Source organism: Microchirus variegatus, assembly GCF_963457635.1.
Source record: "Microchirus variegatus genome assembly, chromosome: 7".
Lineage (NCBI taxonomy): Eukaryota > Metazoa > Chordata > Actinopteri > Pleuronectiformes > Soleidae > Microchirus > Microchirus variegatus.
Window position 1 is genome coordinate 25654195 of NC_139808.1, and position 22500 is coordinate 25676694.

At 41.0% G+C, this 22500-nt stretch overlaps 3 protein-coding genes across 3 annotated transcripts in view; 1 reads left to right on the top strand and 2 right to left on the bottom strand.

Annotated features, from left to right (window-relative positions):
- usp4 (ubiquitin specific peptidase 4 (proto-oncogene)) overlaps positions 1–8388 on the bottom strand; it is a gene marked incomplete at its 5' end in the record, with an annotated part of 15577 nt that extends 7189 nt beyond the window's left edge. Inside the window, 14 exons of the mRNA XM_083892131.1 lie at positions 115–297; positions 391–485; positions 573–656; positions 735–959; positions 1192–1350; positions 1433–1606; positions 1696–1813; positions 3845–3991; positions 4091–4152; positions 6160–6305; positions 6398–6524; positions 6605–6735; positions 6831–6958; positions 8237–8388. Of these exons, the coding sequence (XP_083748257.1) occupies positions 115–297; positions 391–485; positions 573–656; positions 735–959; positions 1192–1350; positions 1433–1606; positions 1696–1813; positions 3845–3991; positions 4091–4152; positions 6160–6305; positions 6398–6524; positions 6605–6735; positions 6831–6958; positions 8237–8388 (1931 nt within the window). The remainder of the gene's footprint in view (positions 1–114; positions 298–390; positions 486–572; positions 657–734; positions 960–1191; positions 1351–1432; positions 1607–1695; positions 1814–3844; positions 3992–4090; positions 4153–6159; positions 6306–6397; positions 6525–6604; positions 6736–6830; positions 6959–8236) is intronic.
- Positions 8389–9271: 883 nt separating this feature from the next.
- Positions 9272–11895, bottom strand: emc3 (ER membrane protein complex subunit 3; the record flags this gene model as incomplete). Its single annotated transcript, XM_083892139.1, has 8 exons — positions 9272–9614; positions 9698–9780; positions 9874–9953; positions 10041–10122; positions 10217–10321; positions 11422–11515; positions 11598–11655; positions 11741–11895. The coding sequence occupies 8 exons, from the start codon at positions 11893–11895 to the stop codon at positions 9486–9488; spliced, it is 786 nt and encodes a 261-aa protein (XP_083748265.1). The 3' UTR covers positions 9272–9485.
- A 2311-nt stretch (positions 11896–14206) lies between these two features.
- LOC310929392 (RNA-binding protein 5-like) overlaps positions 14207–22500 on the top strand; it is an 11187-nt gene continuing 2893 nt past the window's right edge. The window contains exons 1-19 of the mRNA XM_083892135.1: positions 14207–14283; positions 15484–15535; positions 15628–15862; positions 15956–16099; positions 16866–16935; positions 17293–17366; positions 18104–18187; positions 18266–18326; positions 18428–18496; positions 18595–18755; positions 19696–19793; positions 19987–20074; positions 20163–20231; positions 20326–20404; positions 20489–20580; positions 20691–20811; positions 21446–21537; positions 21644–21811; positions 21909–22058. Of these exons, the coding sequence (XP_083748261.1) occupies positions 15519–15535; positions 15628–15862; positions 15956–16099; positions 16866–16935; positions 17293–17366; positions 18104–18187; positions 18266–18326; positions 18428–18496; positions 18595–18755; positions 19696–19793; positions 19987–20074; positions 20163–20231; positions 20326–20404; positions 20489–20580; positions 20691–20811; positions 21446–21537; positions 21644–21811; positions 21909–22058 (1872 nt within the window). The 5' untranslated portion in view covers positions 14207–14283; positions 15484–15518. The remainder of the gene's footprint in view (positions 14284–15483; positions 15536–15627; positions 15863–15955; positions 16100–16865; positions 16936–17292; positions 17367–18103; positions 18188–18265; positions 18327–18427; positions 18497–18594; positions 18756–19695; positions 19794–19986; positions 20075–20162; positions 20232–20325; positions 20405–20488; positions 20581–20690; positions 20812–21445; positions 21538–21643; positions 21812–21908; positions 22059–22500) is intronic.

The following is a 22500-nucleotide window of genomic DNA, read 5'->3' on the forward strand; positions in this document are numbered from 1 at the left end:
TATATATATATATATATATATATACACATACATACATACATACATACATACACACACACACACATATATGTTCTTATTCATTATGCTGACTCCATATACAGAGTAATTTCTTACCCAATTCTCTCCAGGATTTTGTCATACAGAACATCTGCTACGAGGTTGTGCCTGGGTACGGTGATGAGCAAAGGCTGGCCGAACAGCATGGTGCTGGTGGAGTTTGCGGCGTGTTTCGAATGGCGCTCCCTGAAGTACACGGGCAGGTTCATCCTCTCGCTGTTCTCCTCCTGTACCTCATACCTGCAAAAAGAACAGACACTGTTCACACAAAACAAACGACCGCAGTGACCCCAACGACAAACACACACATCTGTAGACTAAAACCAGACTTACATGAAGATGTCGTCCTTCTCCATGATTTGGTTGAGGTTCTCGTCCCGTCGATAAACTTTATGGAACCTGTGATTGTAAACATCCGTCACCACCATCTAGGAATACATGTGAATCGCAGAGTTAGCGATTGCCAAAGACAAATAAAAAGATTCCTTGCTTTTAGTGTAAAATATAATACTTACATTTTCTGAAGGGATAGCACAGAGCTTGGACATGGCATTGCACAGGTCTGTCACGTTACCCAGTTTTGGGACGACCACTCGATACTGTCGGAGAAATAAACAGAATTGTGAACACAATGCTTTACTAGTGTTGGTACTATCACACGTTTAATGTCAATTTACCTGCGTGGGTCTCGACTGAGGGTCCGACCGCACCAGGAACACCTCCATGGTGCGGTCCTTCTTCATGGGCAGAGGTAGTGTGAGGTAGCAGAACGGGTCGAAGGTGACGGACACCTTGGAGCACTCGGGGCAAACCAACGTGGATTTGAAGAGGCCATGGAAAATGTCAACTATAATGGAGTCGTTGCGCAAGCGGTGGTTTGTCCAGGCTTCCTTGGCAACAATCTGTAAATTGCAGAAACAAACGATGGAGGAAACTTGTGAAACGCTTATTCAATACACGACGAGGAAAGTGAATCAATTAGTGGAGATCGTGAACTCAATTGGAGGCTTCTAATTAAGTTTCCCTGCAGCTTTCACTCTCTAAAACCAACAACACTCCAGCATCAGATTGAGCCAGACTTTAATTAGTTAGTTGTTAAGAGACAACTGCTGGTGAATTTGTAAAGTTCTTTACCTCATCTGGACGGCCCTCTGCGTCCCTCAGGGCCAGATAAGGCTTCTTCTTGACGCGGTTTAGATCTTCATGTAGTCCGTCCAGCAGGAAGGCCAACAGCTCCTGCGAATCCTGCTGCTGGTAGCCTGAAAACTGTGGGGCGAAGCGTCCGACCTGGGTCTGGGAAGGAAAAATACATTTAATAACTCTATCTACATTTGGACTGAATCATTTTTCACGAAGACCCATCTACACGACTTACTTTAAAGGTGCGTGGGGCCACATAGCTGCTACGGCTCATCCACATCTGCTTCACTAGATCAGCATAGGCTTCGGCGATCTCGCCTCTCATTCCTAACGGGTTATCGCGGTTAATCTCGGCCTCATACTGGTCGTTGAGGAAGTATTCTGTGAGTGGTGATGCGTTGCTCAGGCACTGGAGAAAAAAAAAGGAAACAATTAATATTATTGAAAATGGAAATATGACACACAATGATCACCTCTCACTGTTGCTAGGACTTTTACCTGGAGGGCAGAGTTCATGAAGCACGTGTTGCCCAAATTACTGAGACCACAAAGGCCAGGCTGCGACTGGGACTCCCTGTAGTTGTAGGAGGAGCTGTACGAGTTGTAGCCCCCCAATCTGTAGACAGAGCAGGTCTGTTAGCAGTAGTAATCGTGCCAAACTATTACCTAGTCTACTTTGGTCCACCAAACTTCAGTTGAGCCAAGTTTTCTCTCTCTAAAACACCGTCTGTCACACGTGGACGGACCATTAGCAGGACTGGGACAAATCCTGACACGGTGATGCCGCTGTCATTAGGCCTGTCACGATAACACATTTTGCTGGACGATAAATTGTCTCAGAAATTATTGCGATAATCGATAATATTGTTGTTCTGAGATCATTTTCATCTAATACAATGATAATGGTATAATAATGCAGGTACACCTTTTCAAAGAGAAATAAACTTTTATTTTTAAAGAATATTTAACACTAGAACACATTAAATTAACAAGCAAGCAAAAGTAATAAATAAAATGGGTTAGCTCCACTCTGCTGTGGTAGGCTACGCCAGGAGTCCCGCCTCCCCACACACCATGTGACTGACAAGTGACTGACATGAGGGTTCACTCATCGTTACTCTGGCTTTACACGGCAACGCTCCCGAGTGAAACCGACAAAATATTTTATCAGATGTGCCTTTCGTTTAGACGGCGACGGCGTTTTTGGGGCTTAAAAACGCAGCGCTGCTCACGCTGACACGACGCTGAAGTTGGCACCACATTTGCCCCAGGTTCAGCGTCGTGTCAGCGTGAGCAGCGCTGTCGCGTTCCCGTCTAAAGGGTTGACAGCGGAGCGTTTTTAAGATTTCCACTCTGGAGGGTGGGTGATACGGTCCAGGAGTCATTTCAGCAATTACGCCGAGTCAATGTTTTGGTTTTCAACTGTGGGCGACTCAGCGCTACTAGAAAGAAGTAGAAGGAAGTTTCAGCGCATGTGCGCGCTCCTGGTGTTGTTGTATGGCAGTGCATGCATACTACATCAAATTTCACACACTTTAGGACCCGAGAGAGAGAGGGAGAGAGGGAGAGAGAGAGACACAGGGAAAACAAAAAAGCATGCAAGTGGCATTTATCGCGGCCAGAAAAATTATCGAGCTAATTTTAATTATCGTGCGATTTATTGATTTATTGAACATCGCGACAGGCCTAGCTGTCATTAACTTCTTTTCTCAGCAAGTAGGCAGAAGTGGATCAGATCGGCAAACCTCAGCTTCACACTTGCCCTCTCGGTGTACCCCAGTAACTGGGCATGAGAGTTCATGGTGAGTGTGCAAGCACAACTGTCACCAGGTTTCCCTCTACACTCTATGTACCGTCATAGACTGAACTTCATTTTGTGGAAAACTTTGCTCTAACTACCGACGAAGGATATCGCCTTCAGCTGAAGACGGTCGTGGCTGTTATTTAAGAAAAAAAAAGTGTTGCTCTTAGTTCTGGGAATTCACTTTTTCTTTACCGTTTTAACTTTTGCTTGATTAAATGTGGTCTCCATAATATTTGCAAATCTGGTCACAGATACCAATTCCATCTTGTCATCTTTAATTTGGCTTAAAATCACAATTAAAACAACATTTATGATTGTTTTAGCTTCTTAAATATTAAATATTTTCTTTGTTTCTTTGCTCCACATAAAGAAATCATTAAAACTGAATCATTTTGGTTTGCCATGCGAGAACATCGTCATTTCCAGGTTTGACAAACACTGATCAACGTTTTTTAAAGTTTTCTGTCATTTTATGAACCAAACGATTAATTGATTAATCGTGAAAATAACCGACAGCTCTAAATCAATGTATTAAACACACACATGCATTTTTGCCTGGACAGCCAAACTCTCCATTGATATTACTCCAACTGAGCTGAAATGATGCTCTAATTTTCTCACATTCACGTTTATGAAATGGTTGCACACATGCAGATGTTTTCTGGGCATTTGAAAGCCAAAAAAAAAAAACACAAGCAAAGAAAATAATAAAGCCATATAATAACATGACTCATTTAATATAAAATGCAAGAGACGTATGCAAAAAAGAGAGTATGTAAAACCAGTGTGTGAGAGACAGAACATGAGGTAAACAGCGTTATGCTATGTTTGGGAAAGACTCGCCTGTTCCCGGAGGACGTGCTGTTATTGAGAGTATATCCAGGGCTACAGCTGCTGTCTCCGTTGGCTAATGTCGAGGAGATACTGGCTGACGAGTAAGAGGAGAGTTTGGGGGAGGTAGTGAAATTCCTGGATGGGGTTGTACTTGTTCTGGTGAAGAGAAGGACAGCAAGAACGTTTATTTAAAAAAACACATTTTAACAGTTTGGATTTCCTTTTACCTGAGAAAATAAAGAAATGCTGGCTTACTTGGGATGAGACGCTTGTCTGGGCCACGTGCCATCCTCGTTCTTTCGCTCTATCACGAGAACCTGTGTGAAAGCAAGCTGAGTAAGAGCCAGACTGACACAGCTGACCTTCATATGCTATATACCAGACTTAAATTGAATAATGCATGAGTCAGAGGCTGCAGTGTTTCGCAGAGGCTGCCTTGTGGACATAAAATGTACAAACTTCTTAATAAAAGGGCGCGAATGTGTGTGTATAATACCAACTTTGAAACACGGCAGAAATCCGTAGAATGAGACGCTTAATGAGCCACTTCAGCCCCATCTCATATAGAGAAATAAACGGAGACAGACATCGTCCTCGGTGAAGTAGTTTGCACTCTTGGCTTTGCAGCAAGAAAGTCTGAACAAGGGTCTTTCTGCATGGAGTTTACATGTTCTCTCCGTGTGTGTATGGAGTTCTTTCCCATAGTCCAAAGACACTCAGATTTAGGCAAATTGGACAAGCGTAGATGTGAGTTGTTTCTCTATAGGGTGTACCCTTGCCTTTCATCCTATGTCAGTGTTTCCCAACCCTGGTCCTCAGGGAACACAGCCCTGCGATGTTTTAGATGTTGCCCTGCTCCAAACACACCTGATTCAAATAAACCATCAGCTCATCAAGTTCAACTTTGTTTTTTTTTTATACGTTATATTTTAACTTTTGTCAATTTTTTTCCAAAAAAAAATGTTTTTCCCCCGCCAAAAATGCAATGCTTCAACTTCTGTCTAATAAAAAAACATACATTTTTTCAAAAATGTAATGTTTCAACTTTTGTCTTATTAGAAAAAAATTTTTTAAATCAAAAATGCAGTTTCAACTTTTGTCGTTTAAAAAAAAACATAAATAAAAAAAATATATATATCTATTTTTCAAAAATGTAATGTTTCAACTTTTGTAAAAAAAAATATAATAATAATGTTTTAACTTTTGTCTTATTACAAATAATATATGTATATATATATATATATATATATATATATATATTTTTTTTTTTTAAATATGGAATGTTTCAACTTTTGAAGAAAAAAAAAATATATATATTTATATATATAATAATAATAATGTTTCATCTGAATCAGGTGTTTTTTGAAGCAGGACAACATCTAAAACATGGCATGGCTGCATTCCCTGAGGACCAGGGTTGGGAAACGATGTCCAATGTCAGCTGAGCACAGCGCCCCCACACGACCCTCATGTGGAGGAGGATAAAGCAGTAGATGATCAAGTGAGTGAGACATCCTCAAACAAATCATCTGTATGTGGTTTACCACAGCAACCATGGTAGTCAATTAAACACTTGACACTGTTCTTTGTAGCGTCTTCTTCCAATATGTTCTAAAAGGCCGTACACTGAGAGGTGCAGTCCACAGTTCAAAGTTCACAATTACATTTTGAAGACTGAAATAACAGTTCAAAGTTCTTTAACACAGATCATCGGACTTTGTTTGGATAAGAAATGAAAGCGAAAGTCAGTTTGTCTGTTATTTGCATATCTATGGAAACAGGTTGCATAACAGGCTTCAAACTTGGCATTGGCCTACTTTCTGTTTGAGATCATACCTGTTGTGTTTAGTGGAAAAAACTATGAGCAAAACTTTTCCCCAGACTTTCACACAAAATTCAAGACTTTTCAAGGTCTGGAAAACAACATTTCAACTTTTTGAGACTTTTCCTGGGTACGAGTGCCGTTTCACGGGTCTAAAATGAACAAACTAAAATAATAAGAACACAGTATGTTTAGCAGGTGGTGCTTCCTAGACCCCTAATGTATATAAGAGAACACCTTACACTGCCCTCAGAGTACAACACAACGTAAACTCCACTTAATAAAAATAGTCTATATCTATATCACAGTCTGAACAAGTGTGTGTTATTGCAATGCATTAGGCTCTACTTATTTTCTACAATGTCTGTAAAATGAATTATGTATGTGGTGAGTACAGGTTTGCTTCAGGACTGTGGTGCTTCTTTATTCCAGAGAAATGGGGCAGAGAGAGTGTCTATATCGGTGATCTGGAGGTCATTTGAATAATAGCGCTTTACTGTACCTGCCCCTGGAACAGACCAGCATCCTGCACAGTGCTGTCAGGCTTGTTCAGCTGCTCATAGGTGTTGCTCATGTATTTGTTCCAGAGCCGTGTCTCCTTCTCTGATGGGATATTGAACAGCATCCTCATCTCCTTCTCTATTGTGTCTGGGGGAAGGAAAAAAATGGTTGTTTTTTTTAAATCTTCCCTGCATCTAAGCAAAGCTGACATTGTGGGTGTCACGTTGGAGGCGACTTACCTATAGTATCAGCCTTACTAAAATGCCGTGTGACAACATTGTCCATGTTGTCGTTCTCACACAGGTTCAGCTCCAGCAGATAGACCTCCACTTTACAGTGCTTCACAAACATACCATGTTCAACCACCTAGAAAACAAAGCACGATATTGAAGGAGTCCGCCCCTCTGAGAACAGAGCGGTGTAAATGAAAACATCTACGACATTACCTTCCGAGCAATTGGTCTCTGACCCTCAAGGCAGCTGTACCAGCTGACAAGCTTATTCCATGCCTCGGTGGGTACAAGGACATAGTCGAGCTCGTCTATAAGGTGCTCTTTCAGGGTCTGAGTTTCCTGGTCTTTGTGGGGAAAAATACATTTCAATCTTTTTGTGCAATTGGAAGCATTGTTTTAATTTCCAATATTCTTCTTCTTCTTAAAAAAAAAAAGTTACCTGAAAACAGCCCAGAGTTGTCAATTGGTCCTGGATAGAGGCTTCTTTCTCCTACATTGTACATGTCCCAGCTGTCAAATCCCACATACTTCTTCCATTGTTTGAACCACCTGCTGTCTATTAGATACCTAAAACAAATAGAAAACGATCAACATGTAATCATTTAATAATGTGTCCTACAATGCACAATAGAAAAGGGCACAAAGAATTAGAATAATTATAAAATACTGTATATAGGTGTTTGGAGGGACTTTTGCCAACTCATGATAACACCAAACTTGGCATTTGCAGGTATGATAAGAGCAAGCTAGTTTGACTTGATCCCATCACCTTTAGTTAATCCAGTAACAACATGTTGGTCATGTTATGCAACCGCTGCTGAAAATATGTACAAATTGCACAAAGTAGTAATCTTTGCCCCCCGTGTGACCGTTTGTGATGTTGGTAGTGGTGTTTTATGGCAATTGACATCTGTAACGTTACACTGCTGCATTCTTCTGGATTGTACCACCCTTTGTTTCCCTCTCTGTCTGTTTCCAGTCCAGAGAGTTAGCCCAGAGTAAACAACAGTGTTAATGAGCCGGTGAACAATAATGTACACTAGCCTGAACACTAAAGGATGATTTTAATTACAACACAACTGAGACCATCTAGAAGAAGTGTTGGCTAATTGAACCACACTCTCAACACGTTAGCTGACCTGACCAATAGCTGCTTCTTGCCTATTTGTCCAGTTCTATCTGTTAAAAACATATCACATGTACATGTTCTCTTTGAAATGCTTTGATTTGCTGACATTGAAACCATGAGGCTGTATTGAACCCAGGCCTTAAGTGGTGTTCGAGCTGGAATAAATAGTCTTGGCAAACGCACGTCACTGACAAGTTGGAACAACTTAATCTGACAAATCAGCCACAGTCCCCGTGATAGGACCCAGTTCCTTGTTATTAAGCAACGAGCCGGTTTGGCTAGCAGGAGAATTCACCACCTGGATCCAGGGCCTAATTTAACTGACGACTAGCCTTCACATCAACCACTCTGCCGACTAGTAACACACCACACGTATCAGTATTAGACGGATAATATCTTTGATTAGCCGTGTTAGTTCTGTTGGTTCCAAGTGTTTATTAAAGTACCGCTCTTCACAGAGAAATTATAAAGCCGGGCTGTGAACTAGTGAAGTTAGCAGCTAGCATGCTAACTTGTTAAACATTAGCTGAGCAAAATGTCACTTATCACAGCGGCTTCCGTTGTGACATGACCAGGAAATGCTAACGTGCTAAGGTAGCATGCCCAGCAATAGCGCGTTAGCATTTCCCGTTCATCACACACAAGCTAACGTTAGCCGGCTAACGCTAACTGGGAGAGCCCGTAAACGCTCTCGGTCTCGGCTTCTGTTCTCTCACCATTCGTCGCCTTTTCTTAACGTCGTTTTCAAAAGAGACCCGACAGTCTGTTTTTGACTCTCGGTGGAAGGGGTTGGCATCTGTGCGGCTACCGGCTCCGCGTCTGAGTCTGCCGCGCCACCCGACTCGGGTCCGCCTCCCTCGGCCATCATGCAGTCAGTGTATGCCGGTATCGTGAACGCGCGGGTGGAGAGAGCCGCACTCGGCGAGCTTCAGAGCGGCGGCGTTCACGTCGGAAACGCTCTTCCTCTACGGTCGGTTCACGAGTCGAGCGCAGCTGCGGGTTCTTGTTTGGGGTTGAACACCCGCGTACTGCTACTGTTCGCTATCCGAGTCTTTTCCAGATGTTTTAGATGTTTTATTACAGCTTTTATTTTAAACCCAGCCTTCGAGGATGGAATAGAGTACGCTGGGTGGAAAGTTTCTCTCGCGGGTCACAGATGTCTTAATAGTTTCCTTTCAAGAGCAGATTACATTTGCTGATGCTCTTCAGTGTCATAATTACATTAACATCGTCACATTGCTGCTGCATGTCTTTGCCATGTGTGCATTTTCCTCCAAACTATAATGTTCCTGTTTCTTTAACGTCAATTTTATCTCCTAAATGAAATTATATTTCCTAGCAGTTTTGGAGGAAATACAGCAATTAAATGTAGTTAAAATAGAGTTTGTATCCTCTACAAAACAACACAAAGGAGTAACTTTACACAATAAAACAGTCAACAAACTTAAAACAGTATTTCAATCGCACAAACATTTTTTCCAGCCAACACCAATCACTAACAATCACTTTTTCTAACACTTTAGTTTTATTAAATGACATTCAGACCTGTAAAATAGTGCTGTATTGTCTACTACACATGGAACAATGAAGACCACAAATCTTAGTGTTTTAAAAAAATGCATTCTATACTTAATGGTATATATTAAAAAGCTAAACAATAACACATTTAATAATAAGTGAAAGCATCACCTAAGTTCTACCAAACATAAAACTTCAAAAACAAAACAAAGAAATGTTTTCAGTATTATGTACAATGTGGTCACAGAACCAGTGTATTTCTTTTTAGTTTCAGGTATTTCACGGACAGGTGAAAAAAAAAAAAAAAAAAAAAACAAGGACTAACAAGGAATAAGCAAATGTAAACTTTGCATAACATTAAGGGATTCGTCCAATCTCTGTCTGTAACAGAAGAAAATGTTCCCGCAATGATCCAACATTTAAATTGAAGGCAACAAATAGCAAAGATCAGAAGATGCCACTTGGCAGCTCTTTGCTAAACAAGCCGTCAAAGTCCAGCTCCCTGCTCATCAGATCCTCCTCGACGCTCTCCAGCGCCCACTGATGGTCGGTCAGCTCCAGTGCCTCCCATTCGGCCTAAAAGCAAGCGCAAACATCACATGAACGACTACAACGAACCACAAACTCCCAAAGCTAATAATATTGGCTGTTAAATAAACCTTAAATGCTTTATTTGTATCTGCAGGCATGGCCATGGCAGCACCGCTCATCTGCTCCTGCATGATCCTCGACTGGTCTGCACCTGTGAGTCAAAACAACCAACAATGACAAATACATAATCGAATTTCACAATCTGATGTGACAAAACACTCAGTAATCATCTTATTATTATTACCGTTATCTTGGCCCAGAATTAACGAGTACATGCTTCGAAGTCCAAACACATTCAGGAAATACCACGATGCTGAGCTCACCCTGGATGAGAAGTGCACACAAAAGCAAACTTGTCAAAGGTCTGAAACACATAATGCTTACATCCAGTGTGTCCTTTTATTTGTTTACCAGGATGCATCCAGCGAGAGCAGCTCTATTCCTTGCTGCAGCATGGGCTTGAAGCGCAGAGTAAGAGGGAACGGAACCTTAGCTGTTCAGAAAAAAAACAACAGATAAAAGATCTTAATTTAGAATATCTTTAAGTGGTAGCTACTCTGACTCACAGCATAAGAGAGGTCATTTACTTGTAACAAATCCTGAAAATGTCCAGTTGATCCAGCCGCCGATGAGGATCATGGGAAGCACGTTGGTGACGTTGCCTTTCATCATGTCGGTCAGCATGCTGGGATCTGGAGAAAAACAAAAACGAACAATACATTTACTCTATAAGCCTTATACAGTAGGTGTGTTTTATTGATTTTATCAGGTGCAAGGTGAATTTGCCATGTCATAAAAATGTAAATGGGCCTTTCTCACAGACATGTGTTTTAGCAGCAGATGCTAAGATACTGATAACATTAATTGCATTAACATTAGCCAGCATGTACCCTGAGACTGATTCAACTAAATAAGGAAGAGGCTGTGAAGTAGAAGGATCATATATTGTTGCCGCAGTACGTGTCCTGGGATCTATAGGTTTTTAATTCATAACAGGTAGGTTTAATATTAGGTAAGTTTTATAATTTAGGCATGACAAATGCTTTTTTACCAATTATATAAGAAAAGGAGACTAAGGGTGAATTCCAATTCCTTGCTTAACCCTCAATCTCAAAAATGCGCGCTCCCGCTAGTGCAAGTGCTGTCCCGATTCTCAGAAAAATTAAGTTGAGGGGCAAGTTTAAGGGCTGTATCGCCCTCAATATTGAGATTTTCTGAGACCACCCTTGGGAGCAAGGGCTACCCAGAATGCACTGCGTGTTTTGATCATCTTATAACTAACTGACCACCTAATAACTTGACTGACAAACGGATCGTAATAAATAATCCTGACGTAAATGTGTTCTTCTTCTTCTTCTTCTTCTTCTTTTTGTTGACAGACTGGACGCAGCTTTCGCGTTATTCTGCCCCCTATAGTCTGACGACGTATCTGCATTTAAGGGGTGTCCCATTTCTAAGTGACAAAATAACAGTTAAGATTAAGGGTTGAGCTTGAGGGTTAAGATAGGACTTGGAATTGGCCCTAAATCCTACTTCAGTTTTCCCCCCTTTATTCATACACCGGTGCTAAATGATCACAAGTGGTGCCACTCAAATGTCACAACTAATGATTTTCACTTGCACAGTGAAAGCACGACAAAACACAGCATTATCCTGGGATTGTTTAGAGTCATTCTCCCAGACCCTCTCCTCCTCACATCTACGTAAAAGAAGTTATAATTGAAAAGTGAGCTGCAGAAAACTGACAGCTAAGCAGCCTGTTGCTTCTCCATCTGTGTTGTGTGTACATTACCTGTCATTGGAGAGGGTGGAACAACCTTTCTTTTGGTCTTCTTGAAAAATCCATCTTCTTGACTATTGAAGTAAAACTTCCTCATCAAAAAGGACTAAAGAAGATAGAGAAGGAAACTTGTCAGACATATGAAAAACATGCATGTAAACAAATAATAAAATAAGAGAAATCTCTACCTGTTTGGGAATGTATTTTCCATTTTCTCTGAGAATTCTGCTCCGTATAAGAACCTGGCTGGAGAGATAAGAAAAGGAAAAAAGACATTTGATGAATTGCATTTTCCTTTGCCCAAATATAATTCACCTAACTGATCACGTACCTGTCAGAGACCTGTTCCAGAGTCAGCTTCTTGTCACTCTGAAGAAGAATGGAGACATAATGCCGTATCACCCCGACAAGAAAGGTTATGAAGACAATGGGCAGTACCACCCACAGTCGGATATTGGAGTCCAGCAGAAGCTCCGGCTCCGCCATTCAGCCTGGTAATGTAAAGCAACAAAGAAGAAGATTGAGAAGGAGAAAGGTCAGGTGGATTTTTGAGAAAGGTGGAGGTTAAGAGGAGATGGAGGCAGTAATGGAACACTAGAACATTTCTCCTGATACATTTAAGATGCGTCTACTTGGTGCATACGGTCTTGTCTAGTGCCCCAATAAAGGTTCTATCACATTGGTTCTCAAAGTGTGGCCCAGGGGCCAATGGCGGCCCGCAGAAACATTTCTGGTGGCCCGCAATAAATTACAGGGCTTCGTTCATCCATTTTCTACTGCTTTATTGTCCACTTGAGGGTCGCTAGTGCCAATCCCGGGTGGGGTACATCCAGTGACCAGTCAACAGTCCATCACACGGCGACATAGAGACAAACCATTCACTCTCACACATACCTATCGGTCAATTTAGAGTGTCCAATTTGCCTAAATCACTTTTTCACAATTTCTTTTCACCCTACGAATGATAAAGAACAACACTTTTGGTGTCATGCTGCCCTCCATAGTTCCAAGTAATTTATTAATTTATTAATTTATTTATCACAGAAATCCATTATCACCACATTTTAAAGTCTTCTTCTTCTAATAATTTCTGGTGCTGCAACACTGCCCTCCACAGGTAAAAAAAAAAATTGCAGTTCATTCTTAAAACGCAGTTAAAGGTGCCATATGTAAGAATGTGGCCAAAAACGGTTACTACATTCAAATTCAAAACACCGAGGTCTCTTGGGTTTCGTTTTCTGACGTAACTGGCAACCCATGGTTGCTCGGCAGCTGAGACTCTACTGACTGCAATGATTGGGAGACGGCAGAAGGTGGCGCCACATTCCAAAACATGATTTCAACCATAAACATGATTTGCAGTCTGCAAAATTTTTTAATGCAAATATTTTGGCTGTACTGTTGTTGTTGGTGACTTGTTACATGTTATATGAACATTATTCCTCAGCCTATGTGACATAGTAAGAGGATGTTATGGCCAGTTGCTTTAGATTTATTACATAATGGACCTATAATATTGAATGCAGTTCAAAGTTTTCCATTCAATTGTTATCTCGTCTCTTAAAAATCACAGTTAATTCTCATCCTTATTCCTTAATATTCTGGATTACTACTCTCTTAAAGCAAACACTAATTGTGGATGCTAAACAACAAAAAATGTGAGGATTAAAAAAATAAAAAAATAAAACACGCTTAGATTTTCAGTTCACAACTGAACCGAATGATTAAATTAATCGTTAACCGAAACCGAAACAGACACGGGACAATAAACAATAGAACACTGACAAACAAACCGCTGCTGACTCAGTAGCTATAGCGGAAATGCTTTGAAAGCAGAAACGGATGGACTGTCAGTCCTTTAAGCTCGTTAGCCGTGAAGCTAACAGATGGCAAGCAACCATTTGACACGTAAAAACGACCCTGTTATTAGGAAGAAAAAAAACAAAAAAACATTTGTTGTTTGTATTAACCAATAAACCGTAACTGTTATTATCCCATAAACCACACAATTGGGGGCGTTTTAACTACACCAGTTAGAAACCGTTGTTAACGCTAGCTAGCTGGCTACCTTCTTCCTGGAGCTCGATGGGAGATAGCGAGTCTTCTTAGCGCGCGGAGAAGCAGCAGCACCTGCCGGCGTTTTACTTCACCGCTGCGGCAGACGCACACCGTGCGCAAATGTGAGGTAGTTGAATGAATCGAGCAACCTTTATCACTTCGTACGCACTGCCGCAGTCATTGTAATGTGGTGTGGTGGTGGTGGTTGAGGATGAGAGGGGCAGATTTTCTGCTTCTGTAGCGCACCAGCATCTCTGTCTACCGGGCTGCAGTGCCACCCAGCGGTGATGGAGGGAAGCGTCTCCTGGCAGTCGTGGTTGTGTGTGTGGCCTGCTGTCACTCGGATGAAGTGACTTTAGGGGCTTTTAAAAAAAAACTATGGGGACTAGAGCTGAAACAATTCTTCGATTAATCGATTATTAAACGATTACCAAATTAGTCAACTTTTTTCATGATTAAAGGAAGATTTCTTATTGTTAAACACAGATCAACATTTTTTTAAACGTTTTCTGACATTTTATGGACCAAACGATTACTCGGTTAATCGTGAAAATAATCGACATATTAATCGGAAATATTAGTGTTGCAGCTCTAAAATAATTTAATTATTATTCATTTATTTTGCATTAGTAGTACACTTAGATACACATTTTTGATTCACACTCCATACCAGATGGTGACGGTAATGCACCAAATCGTTGTTTGCTCACCGCCGTGCAACCTCAAAAAAAACAGGCGAAGAAGAAAAGCGCAGCCAGCCTTGTTTTTTTTCACAGACTGGAAGGACATGCAGTCATAGCAAGCTTCGCTAATCAGGTCAGTGTCACTTTCAATTTATGTAATTTAAATAAATTTAAAAATTACCCATATAACTTGTGGTTGTTCATTCGGGCAACATCAGCGGAATTACGTTATTTAAGGCCTTTGCCGTTTCCATGTAACGTTTAAGGCAACGTCGTTCGCTAGCTCTTTTCTTCGCTAGCGGAAGTGGCCTGTTTGCTTTAGCGCTAGCAAAGGGCTAATGCTCGTTCCACGTTCAAAAGCGATTGACTTGCGTTTTAAGGGCACATTTATCTGTATTTTAGCTAAAGTTCACCACCGTCTGAGACAGCTTATAATTTTGTCTTGTTGGCAATGAAGTGGTTTGAGGTCAAGCCGGTGATATCACCCGCTTTGACCTCCGTATGTTAAACCCGATTTAAGCTAAAATAATAACATTAACACCATAGAAGTTATGTCAAATAAAAACATTTTGCAGCGGGCATCAAGACACATGGAGTCAAAATAAGTATGACAACAACTGCATCAACAGAACGAAATTTCCACAATACCTTCACAATATTCACAAAAACATTGAACCATTAGAAACGATTATTTTCACGATTAATCGAGTAATCGTTTGTTCCATTAAATGTTGATCAGTGTTTGTCGAACCTGGAAATGACGATGTTCTCCAATGTCTTGTTTTGTTCTCAAACCAAAATGATTAAATTGAATATATATTTGAATAATTTCTTTGTTTTATGGAGCAAAGAAATGAAGAAAATGTTCACATTTAAGAAGCTGAAACAATCAGAAATCTTGGTTTAATCATGAAAAATAAAGCTTCCATTGGATTAATTGATTATCAAAATAGTTGACAATAACTCCAGAAGATGACAGTAATGCAAGATACCCTTTTTCACCACTGGACACACGCTAGCGTTAAATCCCATAGAACAATAATAAGAAACAAGTGTGATGACTGTAATGGATGCTTTGATCATCAAAGCAGGTGTTTAAATTAATCAAAATATCTTTAAAATCCAAAGCTAACTAGCAAGAATACATTTAACCTTATTGCAAGTTAGCCAGAGCAATTGAGCAATGTGGTCACAGAAGAGGTGTTACCAACAGGTTTCTGTAATTGTCTCTGAGGACTAACATTGAAATCATTCATGGAAATTCCATGAAAACAAAGCATCATGAAGCTTCAGTTTGTTGATCTGTTAAAAGTCAAATATTTTTTCCCCACAGTTTCTTGATCAAGCACCCGTTCTCTACGCTAAACCATGGGAAGTGATAAAAGGTAAAACTAAACATCATCCAGCTGTTATGGCACTTTGTTTTTCATTGTTTGTATACATTTATGTCATCGGTGTTGTCTCTTTTTTTGTCCAGGACGAGTCGTGGAGAACGTAGTGGAAGATACGGTTCAGACGGCAGGAGAGAGGATCTAGACTGGCAAGAAAGACGAAGTAGAGACGCAGAGAGGGATTTTGACCCCCGATGGGCCGATGATAGACACGACGATAGACACGACGATAGACATGATGATAGACATGATAATAGATACGACGATAGACACGATGATAGACACAGAGAGCGCTTCGATGACCGCAGAGACAGTCCACAGGTAAGTGATTCTCACCTGTAGAAGCAGGAAACCACTGCAAATGTCTAAAATCAACACTGACAGCATTACTTTTCTTTGTTTTGTTTACACCAGAGGGGGCGAAGACGGCGCAACAGTGACCGATCTGATGATGAATATGATGGAGATTATCCAGAGCAGGACTACAAAATGGAGTCAGAGGAGGAGAGCAGGACTATTATGTTAAGGGGCCTCTCTCTCCACGTTACAGAGGATGATGTAAGCTTACAGTTCTTCTTCTTCTCATCTTTTCTGACAGGCTGTGTGCACCGAGGGGTGTAATGCTGCCCTCACTGTTTGAAGTTCTTAATCCACAGTGTTTTTTAAGGGTAAAGACACACTCGATAGGAATGGGCATTTAAAGCAAAAAGCCATTGGACCGTTGCTACAAATAATCGTCGTTGTATGGACCTTCCTGTGTGTCTTCATGCAAATACCACTTGCTTGTTAGAAGAAATGATTACTCTCTTCTTTTTAAAATAACGGTAATATTCGATAATCGAATATTCATGCGTAGTAAAACAGAACCTCTTGCAAGATGTGTGATGAGAAGAAGGGAGTTTAAATTAGTTTAAATTCATAATTCCTTCAAGCCAAAGATGAAATTTAACAGGGTTATTGAATGCATCTTGTTAGCTGCCTCTCTTGGCTCAACACACTGTGAAGCCTGCATGACTCTCACTAGCTCTCATGTGCAGGGGGGTTTGTTGTTTGGTGGCTGTCGGTTTCAGTTAAACAGAACCTCTTGCAAGATGTGTGATGTTGGATTTCAGGTAGTGAGAAGAAGGGTGTTTAAATTTGTTCGTTTTATTCTGCAAGTCAACCCTTTTTATAACATCAAATCACCGTTCTTGACAAGAACTGCCGTTTGCTAACAGAGCTTGTATAAGATCATATTGGGATTCTTTGTATGATGCTTAAAGCGATGAAGAAGAAAAGCAGCTGTAGTCGGATGACTTTGACCGTCTGTCTCTCTCTGTTCCAGATCCGCGCAGCACTGGAGCAGCTGCAGGGACCGCAGCCTGTGGACGTACGCTTGATGAGGAAAAGAACAGGTGATTGATGCCGTACAGTGGCGCGCGTGACTCGTGTCTGCTCCACCCAAATGTCTTAAAAACCCACTTTTACAAAATGTCATACCGCTTTCAGAGGATCCTTTATGTCTGATTTGGTGATGTGGTCAGGTGCAGTATGTACTATACCTCTATCATGTGTGTAGCATCATTTGAAGCTATGGTAAACAAAATGCAACGACAACATCCTCTTGACCTTGTAAGCACCCTTCTCCTCCCCACCTCCGTTTTTTTTGTTTACTTTGAATTGGACTGTACAAGACCCAATGTGAGTTTGCATGTTCCATCAAAGCATTCTAACTAACACGCCTCCCATCTATATTTGAATGCTGTCTCTAGGTATAAGCCGAGGTTTCGCCTTCGTGGAGTTTTATCACTTGCAAGATTCTACCCGATGGATGGAGACCAATCAGGTTGCCTCAATAATCACCAAGTCTAGAATTATTCTTGGGAGATTTAAAGCTCCAGTTAACCAATGCTGTGAGGGTGATGACTGTTTACAGACTTCAGTTAGTGAGTCCAAAAACTGTGATATCAGAATCAATAACTTTTTGTTTTGATATCACACACTTGGATGAACGATGCAGTAAACATTTCCTGCCAAATTAAATCATCTTTCAGCTGCTTCCTTTTAATATATGTTGTAAATTTAGGGATATCAGTGATATATTCTGTATTTTTCCTGTATTCTGATACATGCCCAGCCAGACACCATGCCTCTCTCTTTCAAAATTAGGTTTTTAGCACATTTTTTATTAGCACATTTTGCTCCAGCTCAGTCACTTGGATATTTTCCCCTCATTTCCATTTAAAACCCGAAGACTGGAATGAGACTGGGATGAGCTGGCAGCACTCCGGTCCCAAACACACTGAACCGTTTGTTGAGGCCTCATCTCCTCCTACCCAGAATTGCATTTCTTTCTCTTTCTCTCTCTCTCTCTCTCTCTCTAAACTTCTCTTTCTACCTGTGTTCCCTTGTACTCCCCAAAGACACTCTACCTAACCAGCGAGTGTAAGCCCTAGCCCACGCTTTCCCCCGTTCCAGATGCTCTCACTCACTGGGTGGGGGTAGTGGCAGGATCTCACCTGCTTCTGTGGCTTGAATATGTCACAATTTGAAATAACACGGCCATCCCTCTGACTTTCACAGAACAACTTGGTGATCCAGGGGAAAAGCATCGCCGTGCACTACAGCAACGGGAAACAGAAGTTTGAAAACTGGCTTTGCAACTCTGTGAGTGGTTTGTCGTGCTTTTATTTTTTCTGCTTTTGTGAAAACTGTACAAAACTAATTCTCACTGATTTATTACAGTGCGGTCTGTACAACTTCCGGAAAAGACTGAAGTGTTTCAGGTGTGGAGAAGCAAAAGTTGGTGAGTTGGTAGCCTTATCAAACCATAGGTATTTTTCTTCTATATTGGATTTGTCCTCTTGTACTGACCAACAATAACCTCTGTGTTGTGATGGTGTGTAGACGGAGAGTCCTCCGCAGGAAATGGGTCAAACACAGAATCTCAACATCCGGGAGATTACAATGGAGACAGTGAGTTTTTGTTGTTTTTGTCTACTGCACATTCAAAGTATTTTATCTTTACAACATATTTTGCATTTTTTCATTGCAACTCTCTTTTTTGTCAACAGCAATCATTTTGAGGAACATCGGCCCCCTTTCAACCGTTGATGGGATTATGAACCTATTGTCTCCCTACGCCAATCTGACCGCGGGCAACATCCGCCTCATCAAAGACAAGCAAACGGGACAAAATAGAGGCTTTGCTTTTGTTCAACTCTGGTCGCCCTTGGTATGTACTGAGTTGGGCATGAATGTTTGATTATTTGTTAAATTGTAAACTAGGGCTGCAACTAATAATTATTTTCATAAATCAATTAATCTGTTAGATTAAATGGATCCTTGTTCAGGGCGATGCCGACTATTACGATGGCCAATTTCAATAATTCCGAGATACTTTTTGTTTTTGAGACTAAAGTCAGCTCACTGTCAAAGAGCATCAGGGCAAATGGTCATTTCCTGAATTTCAAAAAGTCATTAGAATTATTCCTTAAGAGGTTTGCAAATATTTTCAACGGATCCTTGTTCAGGGCGATGCCAACTATTGTGATGGCCAATTTCAAGTCATTCCGAGATACTTTTTGTTTTTGAGACTAAAGTCAGCTCAGTGTCAAAGTGCATCAGATTATTTTCTACATTAATCAAGAACTTGTCTTTGTCCACAGACTGTTTTAATGAATTCTTTGTTATATGGAGCAAAGAATCCAGAATATATGTGTGCCTCTTATTTCAAATTTAGCGTTTTTCAAGTTTTAACAATCCGGAGTCACGTAAACATGACGTCACGCGTCTTTTTCCGGTCAGTCGTCATGGAAGCGCGTCATGCGTTGACACCGTTAACCGCCGCTAACGTGCGCAGCACTGATAATTATCAAACATGCAGTCTTCCCCTATGTCTGTTTGATTTTGGCATTTGGTTAGTGGATGTCTTGTGAGTTGGCAGAAGTGATGAAATGCATTTTCAAGCAACTCTTCTGAGCCAAAATGCAATTTACCAGGGTCATTGAATGCATCTTGTTAGCTGCCTCTCTTGGCTCAACACACCGTGAAGCCTGCATGACTCACACTAGCTTTAATGTGCGGTGGGGGGGGGTTTGTTGGTTGTTGGTTGTTGGTTGTTGGCTGTCAAATATCATTTTGTGTGACAACGCTGTGTCGTTACTTGCTAACAGGAGGCGTCTCAGCTGCTCACCATTCTCCAGAGCCTTCAGCCACCTCTGAAACTGCACGGGAAAACGATCGGCGTGGATTACGCCAAAAGTGCGAGAAAGTGAGTCATGGGCACCTCACGGGGCTTGAATTCACATTTAGAATCCAGCACAGTTAAGCACCTTTGGATGACAGGAATTTAATTATACATGCTGATAATGCATTCTTAAATCTGTGTTTATTTCTGGCATAAAAAAAAATTGTTATTTAGAAATCCTACAAGGGACTAAATGAACACTCTGTGTCTTTTTCAGAGACTATGCACAGCACGATGGGACCAGAGCCTGCGCCCTCTCTGCTGCCAGCACAGCCATCGCTGCTGCCCAGTGGTCATCCAGCCAGGTATAATTGTTTTTTTTGTTGTTTTTGTTCTTCTGAGTATTCAAAACAGGCTTACAGTTACAAATATAGCTTGTGTTGTTGTCTTAAGTTGAATCAAGGATCAGGGGCCTCCTCTGAATACGTTCCTCCAGAGGTAGTTGCACCACCACAAACGCAGGTCAGTTTATTTTTATTTTTGCTCGTTTTATTATGACAATGTTTCCTTTTTAATAAGATTTAACACGACTTTCTGAACATTTTTCCTGATGCAGGGACAGAATTTCCCAGTGTGGCGGCAACAGCAGCAGCTGGACGGATTGACTCCTGTCGTTGGAGATGGATTGCTCGGAGGTAATAAACGAGGTGTTAATCACTCGCAGTGTTTTGGTGCCTTTTTATGCAAAGTTTAAAATTGCAATTTTTAATTACTCCCAGCTGCTCCAGGAATCCCTGCCGCAAGTGGCGTGGTCCTTTCCCAAGCGGCTCAAGTCTACCAGCCTGTCGTTATCAGCCAGCCACTTATGCAGGTAGTTGCAACACATCATCTACTGTACAGACCTATTCATTTATAATTACACTCTCAAGTATTGTATGATGGATGTAGAAGCTAATCATCTTTCATTTTTCCACTATTCAGCCACATCAGGTAGCGAATGTGGTCGATGCTGGGCATCAACACCCAGCCAGTGTTTGTGCTCCATCACTGGTGACAGCAGCAGGTTCCTCCTCAGTTACTGCTCCAGCTGCTAACACATCAGGTAAAAGCATTTCTTTGTGTCTACAATTAAGAGGGAGAGCAGTTAATTAGCCAGGCCGCTTCGATTCATAGTGTTTGAAGATAACATGTTAAGTTCATCCTCTTTACACATCAAACTTACACTTTAATAAGCAGCTATTAGCATAAATTAAGTGATATAATTGAAGTGATTACCTGACCGTGCCGTTTCACTCAAAACCCTATTCTCTCATCTCTCAAAAGTACGTAATGTTGTGGTTGGCGGACTTCCGCTATGGCTACGTGAACCGGCTAACTCGAACAGTTCAGGCGACCCCCGGACGCTCGATTACACTGCCGTGATAAGATCACAGTAGCCACAAACTACAAGGAAATCGGCACGGTATTGGGTCACTGACGCACAAAAATTGAGTGTGTTGCGCTAGAAATATTGTTAGCATAACACAACAAATTTAGCATAACGCACGCGATCACTGCAGTCAGTAGAGTCTCAGCTGCCGAGCAACCACGGGTTGCCAGTTACGTCTGAGCTACAATGGCGGAGAAAATGAAACCGAAAAAAGACATCGGTATTTTGAATTTGAGGGTAGTATCCGTTTTTGGCCACATTCTTACATATGGCGCCTTTATCATGTTTTTTTTTTGTTTATCTGTAGCTGTCCCAGATTCATCCTCATATCAGTACGAAGAGTCTTCAGGTTACTATTACGATCCACAGACTGGCCTCTACTATGATCCCAGCAGCCAGGTATGTGCACAATATCCTTCCAAAACTCTCTGACTTTTATTTGGGGGTTTTTAATCAGAACCACGACTCTAAATTCTATCTTTTATCTTTCTCTTGTCGTCAATAGTACTTCTATAACTCGGAGACACAGCAGTACCTCTACTGGGACAGTGAGAAGCAGACGTACATTCCTGCAGCAGCAGACGCAAACGCAGAGAAGTCTGCAGCGAGCTCCTCAAATGGCAAAGAGCCCAAAGAGAAAAAAGAGAAGCCCAAAAGCAAATCTGCACAACAGGTAAATACTGCTTTTTGTAAAAAAATATTTTAATTTAATTTAATAGCTATTTTTGTGTATTTAAAATAAAAATCAAATATTGTCAATGAAATTGCAGATTGCAAAGGACATGGAGCGATGGGCAAAAAGCTTAAATAAGCAAAAAGAAGGTTTTAAGAGCAGTTTCCAAGGCATGGGACTGTCTAAGGAGGACGAGAGGAGAGAGTCTGCAGCTGCTGATGCCGGGTTCTTCCTCTTTGAGAAGAAGGTAGTGTCATTGTTTCCAGAATACTGTTTCTTATCAGCTGGATGAATAAGAAAGTGCTGCGTTATACACTGCTGTTCAAAAGTCTGGGCTCACCTACACAATTTGTGTTGTGTTTTCCATTAAAAGTCAGACGTTTTATTCATCAAAAGAGTTGCAAAATGAATAGAAAATATAGTCGAGACATTGACAAGATTAGAAATAATGATTTTTATTCATCAAAGAACCAGCAAAACTGTTTTCAGCGCTAACATCATTGCACAAGGGTTTTCAAGGGTTTTCTAATCATCCAATAGCCTTCTAACGCCATTAGCAAACACAATGTACCATTAGAACACTGGAAATGGGCCTCTACACACCTATGTACATATTCCATTAAAAACCAGACGTTTGCAGCTAGAATAGTCGTTTACACCATTAACAATATATAGAGTGTATTTCTGAT